The following is an 11,578-nucleotide window of genomic DNA, read 5'->3' as shown; positions in this document are numbered from 1 at the left end:
TATTAATCGCAGTGGACATGAATTAGGGCTTATTTAGGCTTTAAACTTCCTCCAGGCCCCTATCTCACGTTTGTTGTCATTTCAAGCAAATGAGAAAGGTGGTGGGGGAAGAGGGTTTTCACTTGTTGATCAGTGTTTTGTATTCGTAATGTTGTTTTTGCAACGACTGAGGCTGGAGCTGGTGTGTCATTGAGTGACAGTCAAACTCTGTTATAAAAGGAAAGGGATATACTAATATTCTTACCAATACTAAGGAGCTATTTAAGTTAAAAATGCTAAGGTCCTGTTTAATTTGTAGTAGCTTCTAAATTAAAATAAATTTTAATATTCTTTATTTATAAAAAGTCCTTGCGAGTTTATATATATATATGGAGAAGTTGTAAACAATTAAAATGGAAAAGCTCAATCTATACCAAAAGTTGGCTATTTAAAACCAAGTTGGATTACAAATCACAGAAAGAAAGAACAAAGAAGTTTTTACAAGACTGATCTTAATAATGATTATGTTTTGTATAAGTACTGTTGGACAAGTTTTTGCAAATGGCCCTCAAAGTCTATGTGAGAAAACATATCCTTGGTAGTTGAGTGATTCTCACAACGTAGTGAACTCGAGTTCAAATTTCTATTGGAATATATTTTTATATTTAATATCCAACGCGGTTCGAATAGGATTATATCAAATGGATAGCATTTATGAAAAAAAGAAAATAGCAAATGAAAATTAAACCTATCTAGTAAAAAAAGAGCAAAAGTAAGTAAACTTGTATGATCCAAAATGGTAAAACGGACAAGGAAGTGTAAAATACTCCTACAGATAATGTGACTGTGTTACCTATTTAAAACAAGACTAATAGCCTAGAAGAAAACTTAGACCTTAGCACCAAAGTCATCAACGTTGTTGAAAATGAAGGCATGCGGTGTTCCCACTTCGCATGACAATACATTTTGTTTTTCCTCATCCAAATTTCCACGCGTAGCTAAAGCTAAAGCTAAATGGTTTACACTTGGTTCCCCTAAAGCTGAGCTTCAATACCTGCTTATGCATAATCACGTTTTTCTTTCTTCCATTAAATTTAAAATGACAACAATTCAAATATAAGAGAAAACAATTTTTGGGGATCTTGAAATGCAACTACGCAACATAACATTTCTTTTCTCTTTTATTTTTATTGTGAATTTTTTTCGAGAGATCTCTCTAAAATTATTTTTGATAATATTTTCGGGTTTTGTATAATTAACAGTATCCGATTAATTTCGTAATTTTATTTTTTGTTGAGCTTCTGTCTTCTATTATAAAAAATAAACGAAAATAGAATATGGATCTGTGTTAAGACTGATGATGGCCAATTTGTTCTTACTATGACTGCTTGGTGGTGCTATGCTTCTTTTTCAAAATTAGGCCACATTATTTTCAGAAGTTAGGGTTATCATTAAATTTAAACCAAATTTTATCATTAGATTTATTAGACGCCAAATTAATATGGTTGCTGATTGGTTAATAAGTAGGACCATGTCTATGCCAAGTTGTGCATTATTTGTATTTCCTTCTTTTTTGTATTAGTTGACTATTTAGATAGTTGTCAATGAAATGAATTAATCTTCCAGCAAAAAGTATTATAATATGAACCATACTAAAATTAATCCGGCAATTAATTGGCATGCGCGCAAGATGGTTGACTTGGCTAGATTTTGCTCATCTTTGTGTCATTCATGAATCTACTTTGTAAAATTATTAAAAGGGCTTATCTTAAATAATGTAAAAGGCATGCAATGTCTTACTTTATTAATACTATTATATGATTGAATTGCAATATTTTCCATGTAAAGATCACTCGTTCACACACCATATATTTGATTTACTGATATCACAATCTTGACGTTTTGGAATGAGAAGGTTTCTGAGGGCCCTACCGGCCCACTCCTCATTCGTGGATTAGACAAAAATAGTTTATAGAGGTTAAATAGCAAAGCCATTTCATAAAAATGAATTTAGTAGTGTGAATGAGTGATCTTTTTCCCATTGCCCCACCAAAATGGATGTATCTATTTTTGCATTGGAGGCTCATGACCAAAATTCATTGCATTGCGTGGAGTAGTTTTCTTACATTCACTTTGTACTCTTTCAAATAATCAATCATATCACACACACAAAAATATCAATTTCAATAATTTAGTTTAATATTAAAAAAATAATGAATTGAGAAATAGAAAAAAAAAGAAAATGGAAGCAGAGTGGGTTCGACGGTGGAGCGATAGATCTGGTGTTTGGAGAGTTTCATTTTTGTCTCTTTCAATTTCTTCTCCAAAAAAAAAAAATATATATGTACGTACTAGATATTTTATATTTCCATAAATCGATGAACATGAGTTTTTGCTAGTATGTCACGTGATTTTCTTAATTGGGTGTTTTAATATGAGCCTGTCATTTTAATCAAAAGGTTGAAAATTTATTCTTTTATTCTCACATAAAAAACCAATATGAATATCTTTTTGACAGAAAATGAAATATTAGTTTTATGGTAAATATTGTTTGAGAAATAATAGAGAAAAAAGAGCATATGTGTATAAGTATAGCCAAATCCAGACTTGAGTATGGTTTAAAAAGTCAAACTCCAATCCCTCCGGTGCATGAAGTACATTATTTGACAAAATAGACTAAGTAGTCATTTTGGGTTTTAATATTTCATACACGTCCACTATAGCTTCAACAAAGCAAATTTTCATTTGTTTTTTTCATTTATTTGGAAATTATATTTATCTTTTTTGAAGTAATTTTAAATATATTTTCTCTAATTTAAAAAAAAACGTTTATCTTTCCTTTACTTATTTTTGTGACTCTTTCAACTTAAAAATTATATAAAAAATGCATCTATAACTAGAAAACATACTATTATGAATGATAAAAAAAAATCTTTTTTATAAACAAAATTTAATAATCGTAAGCATAATGAGTATTCAAAATATATACAACAAAATATTATCAGAAAACTAAATTATCAATAAAAAACATGTATTAGTTTGTTTTTATATGTTCGACTCTCATTTATTAAAAACTTTAACCTTTATTTTCACTTTTTTTTTTTATAGAATTCTATCCCTTCAAATTTCAATTGCACCATCTTTTACTTAAATAATCAATTGTTTTGTATTTTATTTAAAAGAAAATATAATCAATTAACAAATTTAATTTTATATCAATTTTTAATTCATAATTTAATCGATAAAATCAAATATTTAAATGTTAGTTAATCAAACTTATTAATTGGACTAATAATAAATACCATAATGGTACTATATGTGATGTAACGAATGACGATGACAAGTCACGTCAGTGAATAACTTATCATCAAAAATCAAGAATTACATTTTACAAAATTGTATGTGAATTGTCTTGTGTAAGATTTTTTTTCTTTGGATGTTAGTTTTACATATCATTAAACAAACATGTGGATGTTAGTTTTAGTAACGCCGTTGACCCTGAAAGCGTTGCATTGCAATATTTTCTTTAATTAATTATGTGCACCGTTAACTAATTACTAGTATTAAATAATATCCAGTAATTAGTTATGCGACAAATATAGCTGAAGAAATCAAAGTGTGTGTGACTTCGATGAGTTTGATCTATTTACTCTCAAGTCTCTCTTGTCATAGGTTTAATTTGATGAGGGAATTAAACCTTTAGAATTATGGCGGGTCACTGTAATTATAAAAGATAATATATATTGTAAAATTTTAATAAAATTACAATGTTAATGTGATTTTGACAAAAATTAAGTAAAAATTTGAAATACATATTATTTTCAATTTTTTCTCTATTTAACGTCACTCTTAGGGGAAGTTTGTTTTAAAAACTCAAAAATATTTTTGGCACACAACTTAATATAACTAGAAAATTTATAGTAGTTATAAGAATTTTTTAAAATGTATATAAAATTTTATGGAAATTCATTTTTCCATCTTAGCACTTGAGATAATTTCATTCTTGAAAACTTTTATATTAAAATTAAAATTTTCTCCACCTTAACAAAAGTGAGTATATTTATTTTCACTTAATATTCATCAAACCATAATTCTTAGATTTAAAACAAACACATCTTAAACTCTATATTAAGAGTATCTCCAACGGTTAACTCAACATAAATTTATTAAATAAGGTGTCACATCATCTTAAATAACTCATTTATTTTTTACGAACTCAACATAGGTTCATTAAATAGATTTTATTGTGTCACGTCATCTTAGAATAACTCATTCTTAATTCTTAAGAACTATATTATGTTCGACAACTTTAATTTATATATTAATATTTAATTTTATTACAACTTAAAATATTAATTTAAATATTTTAATTAATATTATTATATATTATTTTAATTTAAATTCAAAATAAATTTGAACTTAAATTTTTATAACAATAATAAAAATTAAAAAAAACTAACGATCATAAATTAATAAAACATGTAACGGTCATAAAATTATTATTATTAATAAATTAAAAAGAAGCTAAGAGTCATAAATTAAAAAAAAAATAACGGCCATAAATTTATTATTATTAATAAATTAATAAAAAATATAACAGTTACAAATTTATTATTATTAAATTATAAAAATACTAATATTTCCGTGATGACTTGACACAACTCTAACGGTAAACTCGCCGAATACTTAATTTTACATAACTCCAAACAAGACAACTTATTTTAAGTTCGTCGCATATGCTCTAAGTCAAATTCATTTCACAAAATCCATTTATAAAATGAACAATTATCCTCTTTATTAACTATAATTAAGCTAGAAGTGAAGAAAATAGCAAAGTAAAAAAAAGACTATTATTTAGGAAGAAAATTGAAAAGAAAAACAAAAATCTTACGTGGCAATCTAAGTTATCCAAATAATAAGTATTCCGTCTCCTTGCCTATAATTTTCATTTATTTTCTAATAATTTTTGTTAAGAGCATCTTCAAGGGTTCTTTAGACGGAGTCCACTGTACCACATCATCTTAAAGCAATTCACTCATTTTCTACTCCAACCGGAACTCAACATGATTCAAGTTCTACTATGCCACATCACCCTAAATCAACTCATTCATTTTTTACGGTTTAACTTTTAAAAAATCATATTATATTTCATTACTTTAATTTATACATTAATATTTAATTTTATTATAACTTAAAATATTAATTTAAATATTCTAATTAATATTATTATACATTATTATACACAAATAAAATTAAAAAAGTACGTTAATAAAAACTTTAATAAACTTCTGTAACAAAAATTGTGAAGAAAAAGTATGAGTAACAAATTGTTTCTATTAATGAGCTAACAATCGTAATTAAATGAGAAAAAAAAAAGACTAACGGTGGTATATTAACTACAAAAAAGCTAATGGTTACAAAATTATTATTATTTAATAAATTAAAAAGAAGTTAACGCTATAAATTAATAAAAAATGATAAATTTATTATTATTAATAAATTAATAAAAGATAGCGGTTAAAATTATATTATTATTAAATTATGAAAGTAGATAGAAAAAAAAAGGTAACTGCTATGAAGCACCGTTCCTTTCTGATAGTTGTGATGACACATTGGCACAACTCCTACGGTGAACCCACAAAAAACTGGAAGTTCTACGGTGAACCCACAAAAAACTGGAAGTTAACGTTGACGAATAAAATCATTTTCACTCCCGTTGAAAATGCTCTTAGTTGGTAGCAGTTAGTCTCGTACGAAACCACAGTTCAAATTATCAATAGAAAATGTAGTGATATTGCTCGCAAGAATTTCTTGAAACATAAACAAATATTTATGAACATATTTGTAGATTAGTTGAAATAATTCTAATGTTAGTAAGGTCAAAATAGATTTAAAATCAAAGAAGTGTTTATTATTCGTTAAAGAGATCATCATTGAGCCTCTATTGTATAAAAAAACTAGTAACGAAAAAGTATAGATTTATTATTTCTTCCTAATGAAGTAACTAACAAGAAGTCAATGGCAAGTATTTTGTCTCTCCTTAATCGATCGATTTGCGCTCTCTCTCTCTCTATCTCTTATTTCTTTCTATACACTTTCTCCTCTCTTTCCCGGTAGTTAACATCCATCACATGTATACTAAATAACAAACTTTGCCAGCTTCCAAATCCAATTATATATATATAGATTATTAATTAGTTCGGTTCGTTGTATAGTTCCTTTCATCACTACTAATTTCAAAATCATGGGAAACTGTTTAGCTAAGTCAGGTAATAAGACTACAACTTCCACCTACAAACAACAACACAACCCTAATTCTTCTGCAGGTATATTTTATTAAAATCAATTTTGGTAACTTTCAGAAACAAACACACACTTATGCGTGTTGATTAAGGTGCAGATGATGGTGCGAAAGTGGATGGAAAAATAGTGAGTCAAAATCTAAAAATGTTCACATTGGAAGAGTTGAAAAGTGCGACAAGAAACTTCAGACCAGACACGATGGTTGGTGAAGGTGGTTTTGGTCGTGTTTTCAAAGGATGGATAGACCCAAACAGTTGCAGGCCTTCCAAAGTTGGTGTTGGAATTCCCGTTGCTGTTAAAAAGTCCAACCCTGATAGCCTTCAAGGTTTACAAGAATGGCAGGTTCAAGATTGACTTTTTTACGTCCAAATTAAACTTTGATGGAGCATTTGGTTTGGTTTTGTAGTAATAATAATATTGTGTTGCAGAGTGAAGTGAAATTTTTGGGGAAGTTCTCTCATCCAAATCTTGTTAAGCTACTTGGATACTGCTGGGAGGAAGATCAATTCTTGTTGGTGTACGAATACATGCAAAAGGGTAGCTTGGAAAGCCACCTCTTCAGAAGTAATTAATTAATTAATTAATTTGCTTATGTCTAAATGAATGGTAATTAAATATAATGTTGTTTATACATAATAATTGCAGAAGGACCAGAAGCACTTTCTTGGGATATAAGGCTCAAGATAGCAATAGGAGCTGCAAGAGGTTTGGCTTTCTTGCACACTTCACAAAATTCTGTTATCTATAGAGACTTCAAGTCCTCCAACATTTTGCTTGATGGGGTATGTAATTCATCAACTTAATTATTATTTTTTGTGTTTCTAATGTTCATCAAATAATTAATGTTTCAAATTTGAACTCACTTCAAAATATAAATAAATATAATTTTTAGTGTTGGTGTGTGACTTTTGATGAATATTAATAGGACTTCAATGCAAAGCTCTCTGACTTCGGATTGGCTAAGTTTGGACCGGTGAGTGGTAAATCCCACGTCACCACAAGGGTCATGGGAACCTATGGTTACGCAGCACCAGAATACATGGCTACAGGTAAATACAACATTAATTCATTATATTATCCTATTAAATAAATATTCCGCCACGTGTTTATTTTTATAATGCGTTAAGTAAAAACAATTTTTTATTTAAATATTTCAGAGATTTGTTTCAAAATAATTTTTTAATTTTTATTTGTTTATTATCATAAAAATGATTTTTTAAATGGTTTTTAATTTATTTGTATATAATTTTATAAAAGTTATTTTTTAAATTTTAAAATTATCATTAAAGACATGACTTTTTTAATTACATTAATTTTTATTTTTTTTTTAAATTACCATGAGCATGTTTATCCATAGCCATTGAGATTGAGACTTTTGTTAGTACTTACATAATTCTTGTCATGCTAGGGATCAATATCTAAAGCCATTTGTTACTATAATTAACAAAACAATTCAAATATTTTAAATTGGTCACTTCAAAATTTATTATTTTAATTAATTTTTTAAATTTATTTTAAAATTGATTAATGTACATTAAGTAAATACCAAAAAGCAATAGATCAGTACGTGAATAAGAAAAGATAAAGTGATACAAATAAAAGACATAGAAATAACAAAAAATGATGTGGATAAATAGGAAATGAGAAAAAAACTTACTAGATAAAAACCTAGATTAGATTCACATAAAAGAAGCAGAAAATCCCATTAAAAATTGATGTAGGACAATTTCAGATTTATCAAAAAGAATAAGTGTAATTACATTATTTTCTCTGGTTAGTGAGTTAGGTTTCGTGTTTACAACTATGAGAATCTACAATATGATTTTTTTAATAAATTAATTTTTAAAAAATTTAAAACAAACGTCATTAAAATAATAAAAAATAAATTTTAATTTGAAATAGAATATGCGTAATTACATTATTTTCTCTCGTAAGTGAGTTAAGTTTTCTATTTATAAATATGTAAATCTACTATATGATTTTTTTAAAAATCTAAAACAAACGTTATTAAAATAATAAAATATAATTTTTAATTTGAAAAATTAATTTTTTTCATAAAAAAATCTAAAACAAACGCACTCAATAATATTACTATAAATTTACTGTTTATATTAGTTAAACTAGTATCTAAGACTTACTACAGACTTGTTTATTTTTTATTTGAACATATTAGAATTTCTTTTTAAAATATATTTAAAATTTGAACACTTAGTTAGTGGTAAATTCAACTCGAACAGGGATTAGGTCCGTTTCACTATCCTAAAGGAAAAACATCTTTTAAAAAATTATAACCAAATTAAAACACTTTTACTACTTGAATCCCCATAAAATTTTAAGCACAAATAATAGGGAAATGCATATATTCTCACGATGAAGTTACTTCGCGACAGCATCACGGTAGTCATTAGGGTAATATTTAACTGTAACAATATGTCTATTATTTTTATCCACACATGCTTTTTGTCAAACCACATATTTAAGGGTGATTACCCATAGTCAAACATATTAAAAAAATACAAATAATATAAAAAATGGGATCATGCCAAAATTTGCAGTTAAACGTGCATAGGTAAAATTAATAATACGATGAATGACTTTTTAGAAAGTACTCTAGTTGCATTTTACTCTCTTCTTTCTTACAAAAAAAAAAAGGGATGATTGCTAGGTTTGCAATTTTAGACCTATTGTTCAAACAAAATACCATCGATTTAATTGGTTTTAGTCACTTAGATTTGATTTGATTCAATTTATAACAAATTTAAATTAAATATATATAGGTGACTTGATTGGATCGATCTAAATGGTTTCTTCTTCTTATTTATTTTTTAAAATTTTATTTGTTAAACTCTCACACACTAATCATAAAGAAATAAATGATCTTGTATTCGAATTTGTACTTCACATATAAAAAAACCCTTATAACTACCATATAAATTGTATTTATTAGACAAACCGATTCTTTAAATAACCTAAGTTGTGCTATTTTAACCAATAGTAGCATTTTTGTTATCTAAAATTATATAACATATTCCTTGCAGGCCTTATTTATTTTATTACTTTTTGTGTTGATGGAGAATTCCTCACAAAACTTGGCATATGTAATGACGAATATATATTAATTAATTATATAGTATATGTTCATAATTGGCAGGCCATCTCTATGTGAAAAGCGACGTATATGGATTTGGTGTTGTTCTACTAGAAATGTTGACAGGCTTAATAGCACTAGACAAAAATAGGCCAACAAATAAGCTGAACTTGGTGGATTTCACAATTGGATGTCTTAGTGACAGAAAGAAACTCAAAACAATTATGGATCATAGGATGAACGAACAATATTCATTAACAGCAGCACTTCAAGTATCACACCTTGTACTCAAATGTTTAGAATCTGACCCCAAAAATAGACCATCTATGGAACAAGTTTTGGAAACTTTAGAAAAGGCTCAAACTATAAAATATAAACCCAAACTCAAGAAATCAAGAATTGCTGTGCATCAAAAAGACAAGAGATCTATGGAGCATCCTCACAATAATGGTCACTCTAAAACAAGAACTCATTCCCCTCAATAGTATTCCATCGCACTCTCTTAAAAATAAAATATAAGTAAATTTTTTTTTTCACGATTAAATCAGATACATCATTTTTGTTTATGTGTAGATATATAACTGTTATTTGATTAGTTATATACTATATTGTAATCAACGTTCTAATATATGTTATGTGATTAATTCTGTGTAATTACTTTTTTCTTCTTAAGTGTTAGAGGTGTAGATCTGAATCGACACCCCTTTATTTAGAACATCATTTTAAATGTAGTATATATATTTAGAAAAAAAAATGCACATTTTGTATTATATGTGCGGAGGATTCTCAACCCGGATTTCTCACAATTTCTATAAAAAAAAAGTCAAATAACATAGATTTTAGATATATTTATAATATACAATTAAACATTAATTAAAGATTAATTATACATTAAAATGATACTAAAGGAGATGGTCAAATCTTTTACGAAACTAGTGTATTAATCCGTGCAATACACATGGTAAGTTGTAATCTACACATGTTGTTAATGAATATTGCAATAGGCTTACCCCAACCAAAGTCATTACCATACATAGTAATCGAACCGTGGGGAACTATTTGCAACCAACACATTACTTCTTGAACCATACCAGGCTCTATTAGCAATGGTGTTTTCAACCAAGACTTATAAACATTTGTTGCCTTCTCATGAGATTGCATTGCAATCATCTTGTTCATTTCCCTACCAACACCACCTTCCATTAACTCCCATGCTTTCATGGTTACATTTCCAAAATAATTATCTCCAAATTTTGGACACATTAATTCTTGTCCTACAATCTATCATTAAACCGAAACTAGTCTCTTTATTTGGGTTGTCAAGTTCAATATTTTGCTTACTTATAATTGAACGCCACAAATGATATTGATATAAAATAGCTTTAGAGTAAGTATTCACATCCTAACATTAAGCTAAATCGATATCTACACACTGCACTGTATATGCTGCTTCTTTTGGTATTTTTTGTAAAAGTTAATCAAATCAATCAATATTTTGATTCATAATTTTTTATATTTTATTTATTTAATTTTAATTATGTAATTTAATTTTTCGAATTTTAGAAACAATTTTGGATTTTTTGAATTCTACATTTATACATCTATTTGATTTTTAATTAATTTTGAAAAGTTGTCCTATTTTAGTTGTCCTATTTTTAGTGATTCACGAAATTAGTCCCCTTATTTTAAAAGTAGTCAGTTTTGATCTATCTCTTTAATTTTTTAACTAAAAAAATGATTATGTGATATGATTTAAACAATGTGGCATATGATACAACAATGTAGAATGACTAACACCCATTAAATTATAATAAAGCGCCGTAAAACTTATATATATTTTAATTTTTTAATATTTTTAATTTAATTAATGACATATGAATAATTAATGCATTTAGATGATTCTATGTCATATAACTTAATATCTCATCATTTTAAAAATATATCAAAAACGTTTTTTTTTTAATTTAAAAATCTGACTGAGGACTAAAAATGTCGATTTTCAAAATAAAGGGACCAATTTTATGAGTTTATAAAAGTAAAGAGATTAAAATTACAATTAAATCTATTTTTTTATTAATATTATACCTAGTAAGTGCAAAAATTAATAATAATTTTAAATAATATAATATTTAATTAGTATGAAATTGTAGTAATCATGTACTTTTTATGAATATTATTCATAATACGAATAATAATACTTTTTAATTA

The 11,578-nt window shown here is 26.7% G+C and overlaps 1 protein-coding gene across 5 annotated transcripts; it reads left to right on the top strand.

Moving 5' to 3' along the window:
- Nucleotides 1–5,956: 5,956 nt before the first annotated feature.
- LOC101511443 (probable serine/threonine-protein kinase PIX13) lies at nt 5,957–10,024 on the top strand. Of its 5 annotated transcripts, none has more exons than XM_027334390.2 (6): nt 5,957–6,305; nt 6,380–6,624; nt 6,711–6,846; nt 6,928–7,064; nt 7,208–7,331; nt 9,414–9,597. In XM_027334390.2, exons 1-6 carry the CDS (start codon nt 6,224–6,226, stop codon nt 9,446–9,448), a joined length of 759 nt encoding a protein of 252 aa, XP_027190191.1. In that variant the 5' UTR covers nt 5,957–6,223; the 3' UTR covers nt 9,449–9,597. The 5 variants fall into 5 exon arrangements, with proteins under 5 accessions (XP_027190191.1, XP_012571397.1, XP_004500872.1 ...); XM_012715943.3 differs by having other exon boundaries at nt 5,958–6,305; nt 6,711–6,819; nt 9,434–10,024; XM_004500815.4 differs by having other exon boundaries at nt 5,961–6,248; nt 9,434–10,024.
- Nucleotides 10,025–11,578: the final 1,554 nt, after the last annotated feature.

The sequence above is a fragment of the Cicer arietinum genome, chromosome 5 (genome assembly GCF_000331145.2).
Source record: "Cicer arietinum cultivar CDC Frontier isolate Library 1 chromosome 5, Cicar.CDCFrontier_v2.0, whole genome shotgun sequence".
NCBI classification, from domain to species: Eukaryota; Viridiplantae; Streptophyta; class Magnoliopsida; order Fabales; family Fabaceae; genus Cicer; species Cicer arietinum.
Note: the sequence above shows the minus strand (reverse complement) of the source record. Positions and strands in the feature narration are given on the sequence as shown.